General features: G+C 51.8%; 2 protein-coding genes across 2 annotated transcripts; both read left to right on the plus strand.

Annotated features, from left to right (window-relative positions):
- The first annotated feature begins 5308 nt into the window (after positions 1–5308).
- BLOC1S1 (biogenesis of lysosomal organelles complex 1 subunit 1) lies at positions 5309–9028 on the plus strand. The gene is made up of 4 exons (XM_032348534.1): positions 5309–5488; positions 6279–6351; positions 8416–8548; positions 8830–9028. The coding sequence occupies exons 1-4, from the start codon at positions 5428–5430 to the stop codon at positions 8938–8940; spliced, it is 378 nt and encodes a 125-aa protein (XP_032204425.1). The 5' UTR covers positions 5309–5427; the 3' UTR covers positions 8941–9028.
- A 102-nt stretch (positions 9029–9130) lies between these two features.
- Positions 9131–14439, plus strand: RDH5 (retinol dehydrogenase 5). Its single transcript, XM_032348532.1, has 5 exons — positions 9131–9928; positions 10137–10878; positions 11045–11303; positions 13329–13492; positions 13760–14439. Exons 2-5 carry the CDS (start codon positions 10569–10571, stop codon positions 13981–13983), a joined length of 957 nt encoding a protein of 318 aa, XP_032204423.1. The 5' UTR covers positions 9131–9928; positions 10137–10568; the 3' UTR covers positions 13984–14439.
- Positions 14440–15360: the final 921 nt, after the last annotated feature.

The following is a 15360-nucleotide window of genomic DNA, read 5'->3' on the forward strand; positions in this document are numbered from 1 at the left end:
ATGCAGAGTAGTACAATCAGTATGGAACCCAGGACTCCTGACTCTGAGTTGAGATCTCCAACCAAGGTCGAATGCCTTCAGAGGCCCAGGTGCCTTCCTCTTTGCTGCACCTGTGATGTCTGCCTCCCTTCATCTTCACCCTGCTGGCTCCTGCTAAATCCAAGGCTGAAATCAGATGCCAAGAATCTTCTTCTGACCTCCTCTGCCCAAATATTTGAGAAGTCATCTCACCCGCCACAGGAGGAAGGAGCAGGAAAAGAGAGAGAGAGAGAGCCTGCCCAAAATTAGCCTGGCTATAAATAGTGGGGCAAGGGAGGGTGAGAAGGGGGGAATGTAAGAGTCCTAGACCAGCCTAGTAAATTTAGACATGTCGGTTTTCCCTAAAGGAGAAGTGAGACCAGATTGTTGGAATGGGACACAATGTTGTAGGTGAAGGGGGTGGGGCGTAGAATGAAGAAGCTAGAGGGATCTGGAGAATGAAGCTCCGTGTTTGAATAAACAAACCTGCTGAGAACTTCTTGTGTTTGAGTCAAGAGTTGGAAATTCACAAAATTAAAACTATAGAGATGATGAACAGATTAGTGATTGCCAGGGGACAGGGATGGGAGGAGGTAAGTATAAATAGATAGCACATTACACCTGAAACTAACAACACCGTGTGTTCATTATACTTCTAAAATAAATAAATAGGGTCGCCGTGTGGCTCAGTCAGTTAAGCATCAGCCTTCGGCTCAGGTCATGATCTCGGGACCTTGGGATTCAGCCCCAAGGCTGGGCTCCCTGCTCAGTGGGGAGTCTGCTTCTCCCTCTTCCTCTGTCTTTCTCTCAGCTTGTGCTCACTCTCTTACATGTTCGCTCTCTCTCTCAAATAAACAAAATCTTTTAAAAATAAAACAAATAGAGACACCTGGGTGGCTCAGTGGGTTAAGCCGCTGCCTTCGGCTCAGGTCATGAGCCAAGGGTCCTGGGATCGAGTCCCACATCGGGCTCCTTGCTCAGCAGGGAGCCTGCTTCTCTCTCTGCTTCTGCCTGCCTCTCTGCCTGCTTGTGTGTACTCACTTGCTCTCTCTCTCTCTCTCTCTGGCAAATAAATAAAAAATAATAATAATAAAATAATAATAATAAAATTAAATAAATAAATAAATAGTTGCAAAAAAAAAAAAATGGATAGCACAGAAAGTTCCTTTGTGGTGATGAAGAGATCTGTACCTTGATTTGGTGGTAGTTATTCAAATCTATACACGGGACAAAACTGCATAGAACTACGAATGCATACACACACTGACATACACACTGAATACGTGTAGAACATTATGAAAACTGAATAAGGCCTGTAGGCTAGTGAACAGGGTCCCTGTGTCAGCTTCCTGGGTTTTATATTGTGCTACAGTTATATCAGATGTCACCAGGAAGGGAAGCTGGGTGAAGGGTACATGGGACTTCATGTACTATTTTTGCAACTTCCTCTAAGTCTATAACTATTTCAAAATAATTTTAAAAATTGATTAATGTCCAGGCCCAGCAAAGTCTTCACCCCTATTGGAGTGGAAGCTGGGGCTTTCTCCAGCCCCTTCCCCCTTTAACAACCTTCTTCTCTTCCATATGGGATCCCTGTTCTTCAGCTTCCCTGGATTACACATTTTCCAGCTGCTGTCTCTAGCTTACAGGCAAACACTCCCAGAACACATTGCAGGGTTAACTTCTCCCTCCACTTCATCTGGCAAAAGAGTCTTGGAGCATATGTCCCAGGGTCAGCCTCTTCCTCCCCAACACACACAACAGGAGGACTTTCTCACCCCACCCGCCTCTCCAGCACTGGAATCCTTCTGCCTGCCTCTGAATTCTGGCTGTAGCCAAAGCTTGAACTATGGGAGTGGCTGGGAGAGAGAGAATATAAATTTGATTGAGAGGAATCGCTGGAGAAATGACTTGACTGCTCTCATCTTTAAGGATCCAAGGGAAACCCATGCATTTTTCTGGAGGACTGGGAGGTCACTTCCCACAGGGAGCCATTTAGACTGTCTTGAGGGCCCCTTTTCTTTGAGCACTGGCCTCAGGCCAACATTTGGAACTTGGCCACACCACCAACAGTACCCTCCCCCCTAGAAACCCAGCCAGACTTCCCAGTATGAGAAGCCTCCTGCACTCATTCCATGTTCTCCTTCAGTCCTCCTCACCCAACCCTTAACAACTCAGCAGCTTCTGGCCTTCATGTTTGGCTCAGGCACTCAGTTTAAAGCTTGCTAAGTAAAGACCTCAAAAGAACAAAGAAATGAGTGGGGAGGGAAAGGAGCGTGGAGTTGCATTCATTCATTCTAAGAGAATATAATCTGTGGGGTGGGAAGGAGTTTAAGGAGATAAGGGCAGAAAGAGATTTCAAACATCAAGAGTCATTCTCCAGAGACACATGAAGCTTGTGTCCATCTCAACCAAAGGCGGGTCGGGAGCTAAGCTTCAACTCAGCAGAAACTGAAGTTACACAGTGAGCAGCAAAAGCCTAGAAAAAAATAGCATCTGGGGGATGATGCTGGAGAGATCAGCTGGGGTCCCCAGATAGAGGTCCCCATGTTCTCTGCCCAGCTCTACGGCAAAGGAACAGCCAGTGTGTGGGGAGGGGGGTGGAGCTGATGTCTGCAGATTCCTGGCAGTCTCTATACTGATTGTGAAAATGTCAGGCGATTGTGCCAGGGGGGTGACGGCAATACAGGATGGGCTGGCACTCTCCCTGAGTCAGCCTAATCTTAACATTCACAAACCCGCCACTGAAACCCCCAACACCAACCCCCTCATTAGCCCCTGCCCTCTGTTTCACATCCCCAAATAACTATTTTCTGGTACCCCCTCAACCCCTGCTCTTCTCTCCCAGGCCCCACAGCTCTGGGAGTGAGGCAGCAAGGATCTTCCAAGTGCTTCTATTTTGCTTGCTCACTGCAGTTGGAAGCTGGAGCCAAGTGGGGGTTGGGGGAAGGACTGGACTAGGCTGCCCAGTGATGCTCTCACTCTTCCCGCTTCTATTGATCAGCGCCCCACTGGAGCGAGGACTCTTCCCAAACACTCCTCCCCTACCAGGATTCCCTTCAACTGTGCCCACAGGCTAGAGGGACATAGTGACAAGACACAGAATTTCCCATCCTGGGGTCTCTTTCCCACGGTTAATGCAGCATGGGACAGTGGTTACACTCAGGCTCTGAAATCAGATAGCCTGGATTTGTAGCCTAGCTCTGCCACCAAGCTCTATTTATTACTCAACCACTCTGTCCCTCAGTTTCTTCATCTGAAAATTGAGGGCGACAGTAATTCACTGCCTCTGATAGTTCTAGGGATTAAATGAATTAATATGTGTAAAGTGTTTGACCTATGGTAAATACTCTAGAAATGCTGGGAAAATAAATTAGAGTACACATATAAGCATAGACATTTACATATGCAGTATCGAACATTTTTATTCAGAATTTTTATCTTGGTGGCATTTTTTTTTAAATCATTTTTTTTAAAGATTTTATCCATTCATTTGACAGAGAGAGATCACAAGTAGGCATAGAGGCAGGCAGAGAGAGAGGAGGAAGCAGGCTCCCTGCTGGGCAGAGAGCCCGATGCGGGACTCGATCCCAGGACCCTGAGATCATGACCTGAGCCAAAGGCAGTGGCTTAACCCACTGAGCCACCCAGGCGCCCTTGGTGGCATTTTTTTAAAGATTTTATTTACTTATCAGAGAGAGCGAGTGCACAAGCAGACAGAGGTGGAGAGAGAAGCGGGCTCCCCACCGAGCAAGCCCGATGTAGGACTCCATCCCAGGACCCTGGGATCATCACCTGAGCCAAAGGCAGCGGCTTAACTGACTGAGTCACCCAGGCATCCCTCTTGGTGGCATTTAATGCTCTGCTTTATGCTACCACTTCACATTTCATTCACTAATCCTTTCAAGGGTTGCACACCTCCTAGGATTTAAGATGCTACTCTGAAAACAGCTGAATGTCTGTTTAAATCAGCACCTATTTCTAACACCTAAATAAATAAGCACCTATTTCTCTTCCCCTCTAAGTATATATCGTGAAGCCAATTTTTTACTATGTAACTGAATCACAAAATGAGAGAATGCCAAAGTTGGGAACAGACCTCGATATGGTTTAGTCCAGTGATTGGCAAAGTCCAATGCAAACTAGAATCAGCTGAACAACTTCTTAAAGTTTTTTAAGATTTTTATTTATTTATTTGACAGAGATCACAAGAAGGCAGAGAGGCAGGTGGGGGTGGGGGGGTGAGCAGGCTCCCTCCTGAGCAGAGATCCAGATGTGGGGCTCAATTCCAGGACCCTAGGATCATGATCTGAGCCGAAGGCAGAGGCTTAACTCACTGAGCCACCCAGCGCCCTTGAACTTTTTTATAAAATACTTGCCTGGGCTCCAATCCTTAGAGATCCTGTTACTCAATCTAGGGCCAGGGCATTTTTTAAAACTTCCCCAGGTGGTTCTAATGTTTAGCTGAGGGCTGAGAACTACTGATTTAATCCAATCCCCTTATTTTTCTAGGGAGAAAACCAAATCCAGAGCATAAGCGAGTTGCCCAGAGACACTCAGACCGTTGGGGCGTGATGCACCAAGAGAGCTGGTGCACCAAGATAGCAAGAATAGGTTGATGATGTTTATAATTCTTTCCTGTTGGAGTTAATCCCGGAAGCATTTCTCTTTAGCTCAGAGAGGTGTTACATGATTTACCTTTTACTGAGACATTATTCTGGTAAGACTGAAAGGGTTCGCATTCCCTGACCACATAAGAACAGAGATGGGATTATACATTCACTACACACAGCCAGCCAAATTAGCAAAGCTCCCGAAGAGGTCGCTTGAAATGCCGAAAATGCCTCTTCTCCACCGTGATCACCCAGAGCTGAGGATCTTGGCAGGGTGGTGAGAAGCGAAGGGGCTGGGAAAAAGAGGAAAGCATTCCCTCCCAGGGGGTGGGTGCTGAGAATCAACGGAGAACCGACCAGAGCTGCCAGGAGGGAAGGGCGAGGAAAGGAAAAGAATTTCAATGAGCCCAGGGAGCCTCTGTTCCCCACTTAAAACGGAACAATGATGCACAGTCCGGAAGTACCGACCCTCCCGGGAGCCCTGAGATCCAAAGGAGACGATCAAAACGGGCTCTGCAATACGGGTACTAAAGAAAACTTCTCCCAACACTCACCAAAAAGGGAGACCCCCCGCCCAGTAAAGACCAGAGTTCACTTGCCCCCAACCCTAAGCTAGACCCTCCGTTCAAAGCCAAGCTCTTCCACGCTCTCCACCCACCGGCCTGAAAAGGGGGCGGTCCTGGCTTCACGTGACATTGCGGTCACGTGACCCAGACCCCGCGGGAGCCGAGGTACGCGTTCCAGCTCCGGGAGTCGGAGGGGGCCGGGCGCGCCCAGCCCCCAGCCCGCCGCCACCATGCTGTCACGCCTGCTGAAAGAACACCAGGCCAAGCAGAACGAACGCAAGGAGCTGCAGGGTGAGCCGATCGTTCCCGTCCGCTGTTTTCTCTCCCGCCGCGGCCTAGCCTCAGCCCGGAGCCTGGAGCTCGAGTAACGGCCGGGATCCTGGGAAGGACGCGGGCTGGTGGGCGCAGGCGTCGGAGAGGGGGTGGGGGCGCTGTTTTGGAAATGCCATTACTTGCCAGCGGGCTCTAGTGCCTTTGACTACGCTGCGAGCCGGCCCTCCCCGCCCCGCCCCCCCTCCGGGTAACGCCCCCCACTCTCAGTCTCCGCGCATCCTCGTCTGGCCCCCGCGCTAGAAACAGCGCTGTGCGGATTGGCCCAGGGAGCCTCTGGTCCCAAAAGTGGGAAGGGACGCTCCTGGGGGAGGAGCGTGCTGGGGTCAGGCTGAGATGAGATTCTTGGAGGCCTGAAACCTCGGAAATGGGGGTGGGGCCCTTCCAGGATCTGGCCTGGGAATCGGGGACGTACTAATCCTCAAGCCAGGAGAATGGAAAATAGTGCCGGAGGTCTGGAGTCCTGGGCGCCGTCACTGACTCGTTAGCGTCTCTGGGCGAGTCGCTTCCGTTCCCAGGGTACCAGTTAACTCACCTCTTCTAAGAAGAAAAGACTTACGGGAAAAAAAAACTTTTTTTAATAAAATGAAAAGGCTTGCTTTATATTTTGCAAAGTCCTTTTCAGCCCCAGCACTGTAAGGTTTGTTGAGGTGTTCCTGCTACTAGTGGAATAGCAATGAGTGTCGGCCCTGTAGCACCATCCTTCAAAAAACCGATTCTCTACTCCAATCCCTTTTCCGCTCATCCCTAGAGAAGAGGAGGCGAGAGGCTATCACTGCAGCGACCTGCCTGACAGAAGCTTTGGTGGATCACCTCAATGTGGGGTATGAACTTCTTCCCATCAAAACCATTCCCTCCCCCCCCCCGCAAGTTTAGGCATTGGCAAGGTCCAACCCTCAGACTGCTGTTGAGGGGGTGGGATGTTCCATCATTCCCTCCCCTCCCCCAGCTTAACTTTATGGGGAGAGGCTTGAGTCAGCTCTGACTTCTAACGTTGCACTAGGAGGAGCAGCTGCAGTGGTTGGAGAAGCCGCCAGATTCCCCTCTCCCCACAATAACCTCCCTGGTGCTCGCAGCTTGATGCCATCTGCCCACTTCCCTTCATCCTTCCAAGTCCAGCTGTCACTTTGGCGGGCGGGAGAGCACCCTCCTTCACCAGAACTTGCCACCCTCTCCTTCTCTACCTCCCACCCTCAGGCAGGCCTGGGGAGCAGCTGGCAGGAAAGAGATGGCGCAGCTGGTGAGGTTGAGAGCAGAATCTATGCCAGGAGCTATAGCAGAGCCAAGCCTTCTTGTCCCTTCCTTCCCAGCCTCCAGAGACCACCCCCCTGTGCCAATCCTATAGAAGAATGCCAGTAACAACCAAAGACTTGGGAAGGAGCAAAGAATATTCTCTTGACCCTGAGTAACCCAGCAGAGTGCTGAGATGATGACTGGAAGATGCCTTCCACCCCAGGACAAATAGAATAACTGGTTGTGAATCCAGAGACTGAGTCACCCAAGTGAGCCATGCAGGGACTGTCATCTTAATTACTCATCTCTGGGGAAGATTAGGGGACAAGAAGCTTGTGGTTGAGGCCTCTGATCTCCCTCCCCTGCAGACCTTTCCCTTCACTCAGTGTGAATGTGGGAGGTCAACAGGAAAAACTAGGGTTTTAGGAACTCCCAGGGGAATCTCTTAAAGCATCGGGAGCCCCCTGCTATTGCTGTTTGAGCTCCTGCACCAGCCTGTACTATGGCCAAGCTGTCTCCCAAAGAGAAAGGATGGGGTCTGCCCCCTTTCCTCCCTCCCACATTGGTGCCTCTTGGGCTCTGCTCTGAGATTGGCCCGGCTTCTCCCTCCGCTCCTCCTTTGCTAGGGGCCACCCCTCTTTCAGCTTAGAGGACAGCTAAGCCAAAGCCAGATTAGAAAGGGTTTTGTGTTGCTGCCCACGGGTCCCCTCATTCCCTGGAAAGGAAAACAAAGGCTCAATCTGTCTCAGCCCCTGTCAGGTGTCCTTCCCTTTCTCTCCACCCACCCAAACCCCTTGCCCCCTCCAACCCCCGCAGATTCCAGTTGGGGGTGGCACCGGATGTGGAGTCTCCCAGATGACCTAGAGCTTTAGGATGGGGAGTCAAAGACTCTCCAGCCAATGAGAAAGAACAGTAGTTGTGGGATGGGGAGGTTGGGGGAAGAGGGTCAGGGTAAGGGGTTGGGGGTAGCAACCTCAAGGCATTAACAGTAACTACAGCCAGGCTTGATTGAGGAAAAAAGAAAAACTGCCTAGAGCAGAAGGAAGAAAGGGTGAGAGAGAGAGACAGATTGTGTGTGTGTGTGTGTGTGTGTGTGTGTGTGTGTGTGTTCCTTCATCTGTGTGGGCGAAAGGAGAAGGGTTGGGAGAGAGACTGAGAGCCAAGAAGAAGCCCCTGAGATATCGTCTCTTGACCCTGAGTTCCTGGGGAGGGGGCTGCTCTCCCATCCCACCCCAGATTCAGGGAGGGGCCCTATTTCCCTTCCCAACTTCTTGCACACATCCCTGGGCTTCCAAGCATGGCCAGATTTCTCCCTGCTGCTGGATTTTCCCAGCTTCTTCCCCAGGGATATTCCCTCCAGGTTAATCCTCCCTTCTATCACCCAGCTTTAGGAATTCCTTTGGTGGGGTAGGAGATGGTAAGTTTTCAGTCCGCTCCCAGCTAGGCTCTCCTGGGAATGCTGAGAGTGGGAGGAAGAAGCTGGTTCATTTGCATGAATGGTAGTCATTTGCATCACATCCAAGAATGGCCAAACTCACAGGGTTTTCCCCAGTTTGACTGCTGGCTGCCCTCCCACCCTTGCAGTGGAATATTAGTCCGGGAGACCACTCCCCACCAGATGGGTGAGTTGATCTCATCCCTCTTCCAACCTCTAGTGTGGCCCAGGCCTACATGAACCAGAGAAAGCTGGACCATGAGGTGAAGACCCTGCAGGTCCAGGCTGCCCAGTTTGCCAAGCAAACAGGCCAGTGGATCGGGATGGTGGAGAACTTCAATCAGGCACTCAAGGTGGGCCACACTCCCTACATCCGTGGGACCCTATTAACTGCCTCCAGGCAGGTCAGTTCAAGGCTCAGTTTAAAAAGGAAATGGGGATGCTCCCAGCAATCGTTGGTATTGTGTCAGAGTGTCAGAGAAGTGTCAGAGAAGCTAGAGAGATAAAAGTAATTGGTGGGTTCAAGCAGAGCCCTTTCTAGGGGATGGATGGAAAGTGCCCCTATCTGTCTCCTTAGAGCCACACTCTACCCTGCACACTCTGACTCCCAGCCTCCCACCTCTCCCCTTCCCAGGAAATCGGGGATGTGGAGAACTGGGCTCGGAGCATCGAGCTGGACATGCGCACCATTGCCACGGCACTGGAATATGTGTACAAAGGGCAGCTGCAGTCTGCCCCCTCCTAGCCTGTCCCCCCTTCCTAACCCCACCCCCACCCCTCCTGCCTCCCCCGTGGGGGAAGCTGACAGGCCAAGAATAAAACACAAGTGTCCATTTCTGTGTGGTATGTTTCAAAGAGCTACTAGCCCAGCATGGGTGGATAGGAGTGGAAGATTCAAAGACTGTTTCCCTAAGTGACAGTTACGTTTTGGGTAAAGGGTGGAGCGAGCATCTTCTCACCGTCCCACCCCTCTTTCCCTCTTTGGGCCTGGTGCAGGTGCATGTTGCATGAGCCAAGGGCGGAAGTTTCCCACGCCCCCCCAGAGAAGGTTAGTGGGCTCTGCCCCAAGCTTCCTAATTCAGGACTTTGGTTTCCCGCAGAGGAGAAATATGACAGGGAGCAGGCTTGGTCCCCGCTCTGGCGCTCTGCCTCTCCTCGTGCTCGTGGCCTCTCCCAGCCTGGTGCTAAGCAGTGTCATGAGTCCGGACCAGGTTGGAGATTAATTCTTGGGGATGGGGGCACTTCAGGGCTGGGAAGGAGGAGGAGTGGCAGGTCCAAGGTCACCAACAGAGAGGGGCAGCTGCTGTCGTTGACATATCCCTCCTCCTGACAGAGGCGGTCAGGCACCCCCCCGGCTGGGGGCCGCAGCAGGCCTGGCCTGTGCCAAGCATTGGCTTTGACTGCCAGGCTCCAGCTTCCCTGGCTCCTCCCAGCCTCTCCCCTAACACCCCCCCGACACACTTAATACCTCTGGGACCCAGGCCACCCGAAGACTGGGAGCAAAGTCTCTCAAACAGAGCACGAGAAGGAGCTTCGGGCACTGTACTGCCTGCTAGCTTTCCCCAGAGGAGGTAAGCAGGGTCCCGGGAGCTGGGTGCTCTGATATGGCACGTGTTGATAAGTCAAAGCCGGAAGCTTTTCATGCGCTTCCTCACACTTGATCGCCCTTGACCCTCCACAGCTCCCAGCTGGGCCACGGCTGGTGTCGGCCCCGCTGGTAGAATAGAAAACAGGTTCAGAGGGGCGCCTGGGTGGCTCAGCGGGTTAAAGCCTCTGCCTTCGGCTCCGGTCATGATCCCAGGGTTCTGGGATCGAGCCCCGCATCGGGCTCTCTGCTCAGCGGGAGCCTGCTTCCTCCTCTCTCGCTCTCTCTCTCTCTGCCTACTTGTGATCTCTGTCTGTCAAATAAATAAAAAAAAAAAAAAAAAAAAAAGAAAACAGGTTCAGAGATGCGGTTCAGCATCACACAGTAAGTTTGGGGTCAACAGGGCTGAAGTGCTCTGTGCCCTGTATGTGTTTCCAAAAATAAGGCCCAGTTTACATGAAGAGAATTCAGATGTCGCTGGCTGAGCAGGAGAGCTGAAAGCCAGCCAGATTCCTCTGCTGGCGTGTGTGCCAGAGTCTGCACCCTGGCCCCGGCCCCTCAGGCTCTAGTTAAGGTAGCCCCCGATACAGGGTCTGCCTGGATCTTTGCTTGGCTTAAATGAGCCAGAATTTGCCAGTTCCCTGCCAAGCAGAGAACTTCTCAGTCTGCTCAGAGCCGACTACCAGCTAGGGAGGATAATAGGGGCAAGGGTTTCCAAGCCCGAGTAAACCAGACAAGTTCTCCCGCCCAGCCTCGGCTGCCACCTGCAGGTCGCTTGGGCTCTGGCCATGTGGCTGCCCCTGCTGCTGGGAGTCTTGCTCTGGGCAGCGCTGTGGTTGCTCAGGGACCGGCAGAGCCTGCCCGCCAGCGACGCCTTTGTCTTCATCACTGGCTGTGACTCAGGCTTCGGCCGGCTTCTGGCCCTGAGACTGGACCAGAGAGGCTTCCGAGTCCTGGCCAGCTGCCTGACCCCCTCAGGGGCAGAGGACCTACAGCGGGTGGCCTCCTCCCGCCTCCACACCACCCTGCTGGATGTCACGGATCCCCAGAGTGTCCAGCGGGCAGCCAAGTGGGTGGAAACACAGGTTGGAGAAGCAGGTGAGTAGCGTGGGGCCTCCAGGACTGTGGGGCCACCGGGACTATGGTGCAGGGTGCTCACGGGCCTCAGGAAGCTGGAGGGACGGCATGGGGAAGGTGAGTGATCTGGAGAGAGCGCATTGGAATGCCTTACCTACCCTGTGCTATCTGTCTCCTCCCTCCTCAGGGCTTTTTGGTCTAGTGAATAACGCTGGTGTGGCTGGGATCATTGGGCCCACCCTGTGGCTCACGCAAAACGATTTCCATCGGGTGCTCAACGTGAATACACTGGGTCCCATCGGTGTCACCCTTGCCCTACTGCCACTGCTGCAGCAGGCCCGGGGCCGGGTGGTCAACATCACCAGTGTTCTGGGTCGCCTGGCAGCCAATGGCGGGGGCTACTGTGTTTCCAAGTTTGGCCTGGAGGCCTTCTCTGACTGTCTGAGGTGAGGGTTGCAGAGCCCTGGATTGCCCTGCAGAGATGACTAAAACACAGCATAGTGGGATCCTGAAGAGGAGACATTAGGGCTCAACTTTGTGGGTTCAAACCCCAGTCTCCTCTCATGGGAGCTTCATGACCTTGAGAGGTTACCTCTCTTTACACCAGTTCATTCCTCATCTGTTAAATCAGGATGAGAGGATCTACCTCATGGGTGCTGGGAGTAAAATGAGGTACTTCTAAGGCCACCATAGAGCCTGGCATGTAGAAAATGCCCCAAGAAGTCTGCTATCATTATTAATATTCTTTTTTTTTATTGAAGATAGAGCATGTGCATGCGAGCACAAGCAGAGGAAGGGATGGAGGGAGAGGCAGAAGCAGACCCGCTGCTGAGCAGGGAGCCCAGCTGGGGCTCAATCCTAGAACCCTGAGATTGTGACCTGAGCCAAAGGCAGACACTCAACCACCCGAGCCACCCAGGTGCCCCTAGTGTTATTATTAGTAACTGTTACTTATGGTAAACTAGTACTTTTACAGAACATTCTGTCCTTTATTTCTCCCAGCAACCCTCTAAGGAATAGGCTTTGATATCCACAGGGTAACATAACTTACACCAGACCACACAACTAGTTAGTGGAAGCAGTGGGACTTACCCCCAGATCTGCTTGTCCCTCATCTTTATGTTTTCCTGCCATTCGTCTTTAAACAGTAATGTTCAGGGGCGCCTGGGTGGCTCAGTCGGTTAAGCAGCTGCTTTCAGCTCAGCTCATGATCCCAGGGTCCTGGGATCCCTACTCCATGGGCAGTCTGTTTCTCCCTCTCCCACTGCCCCCAACTCCTGCTTGCTTTCTGTAGTGCGCACTCTTTTTCTCCCTCTCAAATAAATAAAACCTTTTTTTAAAAAAAAAGAAATATTTAAAAATTAAATAATGTTCAAAGTCCCTTGAGAACACAAAGGAGACTTGACAAGTACCACACGGGAGCAGGGCCTGCCCCCCAGCCAGCCCACCTTCTGTAGGAAGTCTGCCTTCTACACCGTCACTCAGCAAAGAATTTCATATACTTTCGTCCCTATGCCTTGGTTCTTTAATTTTCCAGTCAGCATCATGGAACACATGCTTGATACTTGGATTTCTGCATCTGTGTCAAGGAGGTTTTATGTGTCTCTGCAGTCTCCCCAGCAAATACCAGTCTACACCCTTCATGTCCAGCACCCAGGACTCAACCCTGTGCTCTAGGACCTAGGGAATGGGGTAGTTCCAGGTCAGGAGTTGGCAAATTCTCAGGCAGAATCTGGCCAGTTGCCTTCCAGCTAATAATGGTGTTTACATTTTATTATTTTTTAAAGGTTATTAGAGAGAGAGAGCAGGTGCATGGGGGGAGGGGCAGAGGGAGGAGAGAGAATCTCAACCAGAGCCCCCAGCTGCCACAAGTCTCGGTCCCATGACCCCAAGATCACCAGCCAAGCCAAATCAAGAGTCAGATGCCCAACCAATTGCACCGGTGTTTACAATTTTAAATGGTTACATTGTTAATGATTATGTAAGTACCTACTTGATATCAATAATATTTAGGCCTGTGTTGCCAAAAATATTTACTGTCTGGCCCTTTAAGAAGTTTACTGGGACGCCTGGGTGGCTCAGTGTTACTAAGCGTCTGTCTTTGGCTCAGGACATCCCAGAGTCCTGGGATTAAGCCCCCATTGAGCTGCTCTATGGGAAGCCTGCTTCTCCCTCTTCCACTCCCCCTGCTTGTGTTCCCTCTCTCTGTCAAATAAATAAATACAATCTTTAAAAAAAAAAAAAATTTACTGACCCCTGTTCTAGATCTTAAGAGTACAAAGGGAAACAAACCTCAAAAAATACATGGCCCATTTGCCCCCGTCCCAGAACAGCAGGGATCCCCTTTTCCTTCAGGACCCCGGTCCCCAGCTTGTGATAACTTTCCCATTTTAGCCCCTACAACCAAGTCCCTGAGGATCCCTTTCCTAATTAGGGGAAGAAGCCAGAAACCTCCCTCTATCCCCATCCAGGCGGGATGTGGCTCATTTTGGGGTCCGAGTCTCCATCGTGGAGCCTGGCTTCTTCCGAACCCCTGTGACAAATCTCAAGAGTTTGGAGGATACGCTGCAGGAGTGCTGGGCACGGCTACCTTCTGCCACACAGGCCCGCTATGGGGAGGCCTTCCTCACCAAATGTGAGTATCTGGGCCCACACGGGCACATGAAGGGAAATGAGAGCACCAGAAAGGCCCGTCCTACACCAGCCTGCAGGAGGTGAGGGTGAATTGGGGTGCCAGAGAAGAACACCCAGGCCATTTGGAACCTGCCCACTTACCATACTGAGGAGCCACTAAGGAGCCCTTTGACCTCTGCTGGGGACCAGCTCCAGAACCCAGAATATAGGGCCTGAGATGGGCCAGAGTGGGAAGGGACACTGATTACAACCATCTCCTGGAATGCAGACTTGGAAGTACAGCAGCGCATCATGAACCTGATCTGTGATCCAGACCTGACCAAGGTGAGCAGGTGCCTGGAGCATGCCCTCACTGCTCGTTACCCCAGAACCCGTTACAGCCCAGGCTGGGACGCCAAGCTGCTCTGGCTGCCAGCCTCCTACCTGCCAGCCAGCCTGGTGGATGCTGTGCTCACCTGGCTCCTTCCCAAGCCTGCCCAGGCAGTCTGCTGAATCCAGCCTGCCAGCCTTCTGTCCCCACCCAGGTACTGCCTAATGCCTGGCATAAAATATGCACTGAATAAATGTCTTGCTTAAAAAACAAATAAACAAAAGACACTGTAGATGGGCAGAAATGAAGTTGTCCAGTGGGAGACTGACCCCATTTAAGCCCTGCCCCCTAGGCTGACTTGATGCTGGGGTCTCTGTACTATCTGCAAAGCCACTAGCAACCACTGGGTGTCACCCCCCACCCCCCAGGCCCTCTGGCATCTGTATAGGTCCTTTGACGCTGCTCCTGGAATGGCCACCAGAGGGCATTGTTGGACATTTATTTTCTATGAGGAGTACCTATTTTTCTTAAGAGGGAGGGAAGGAAGGTAGTGAAGAGGGGTCCGGACCAGGCTTGGGTGGTTTCCATGGAGGAAAAAAGGCAATACCAACTTAAATTATCCCCTCTCTTTTTTACTTTTTTTATTTTTTTTAAAGATTTTATTTATTTATTTGACAGAGAGAGATCCCAAGTAGGCAGAGAGGCAAGCAAATAGAGAGGGGGAAGCTGGCTTCTTGCTGAGCAGAGAGCCCGATGCGGGGCTCCATCCCAGGACCCTAGGATCATTACCTGAGCTGAAGGCAGTGGCTCTAACCCACTGAGCCACCCAGGCGCCCCTTTTTTTTTTTTTTTTTCATTGTTTCTTTGAGAGAGCAAGCAAGAGAGAGCATGAGTTGGCGGGGAGAGGCAGAGGGCGAGGGAGCAGCAGACTCCCCACTGAGCAGGGAGCCTGACACATGGCTCAATCCCAAGACCCTGGGATCACGACCTGAGCCAAAGGCAGGACATTTAACTGACTGAGCCACCCAGATGGCCCCTCCTTTTTTACATTTTTATTTGAGAGAGACCCTGCAAGTGAGGGAAGGGGGGCAGAGGGAGAGAATAGCTCCCTGCTGAGCTGGGAGCCAGACATAGAGCTTGATCTCATGACCCTGTGATCATGACCTGAGTCAAAGTCAAGAATTGGACACTCAACCGACCAAGCCAACCAGGAACCCCTAAATTGTCCTCTTATCTAATGGATACAGGCCACAAAGGTGTGATAGCAATTGATCACTACCCTAAAAGGAGCCGGGTCCCCTTTGTTGGGAGGGACTTGCTAGGCCTTCAGAGGTGGGCAGAACACCAGGGAGAAGATGTCCGTGGTAGATGTGGGCTGGCCTCTCCCAGGTAGGGCCATTGTGGGGAATCCCTCTGACTTTGGCAGGAGATGGCTTCATGAACATTACAGCCCCAAACTTGGCAGCACAGGACTAGGAGACAGGGAGGGCCATGGGGCCCAGCCCCCTCCAGATCCCCACTTCCACTGCCAACCCCACCAGTGTCTTAAGCAAAACCCA

Source organism: Mustela erminea, chromosome 6 (genome assembly GCF_009829155.1).
Source record: "Mustela erminea isolate mMusErm1 chromosome 6, mMusErm1.Pri, whole genome shotgun sequence".
In the NCBI taxonomy this organism is placed as follows: domain Eukaryota; kingdom Metazoa; phylum Chordata; class Mammalia; order Carnivora; family Mustelidae; genus Mustela; species Mustela erminea.

Coding starts and splice junctions, on each gene's coding strand:
- BLOC1S1 (XM_032348534.1), top strand. CDS start 5,428: ATGCTGTCACGCCTGCTGAAAGAACACCAGGCCAAGCAGAACGAACGC. Junction 5,489..6,278: donor CGAACGCAAGGAGCTGCAGG/GTGAGCCGATCG, acceptor GCTCATCCCTAG/AGAAGAGGAGGCGAGAGGCT. Junction 6,352..8,415: donor GTGGATCACCTCAATGTGGG/GTATGAACTTCT, acceptor TCCAACCTCTAG/TGTGGCCCAGGCCTACATGA.
- RDH5 (XM_032348532.1), top strand. CDS start 10,569: ATGTGGCTGCCCCTGCTGCTGGGAGTCTTGCTCTGGGCAGCGCTGTGG. Junction 10,879..11,044: donor AACACAGGTTGGAGAAGCAG/GTGAGTAGCGTG, acceptor CTCCCTCCTCAG/GGCTTTTTGGTCTAGTGAAT. Junction 11,304..13,328: donor GCCTTCTCTGACTGTCTGAG/GTGAGGGTTGCA, acceptor ATCCCCATCCAG/GCGGGATGTGGCTCATTTTG.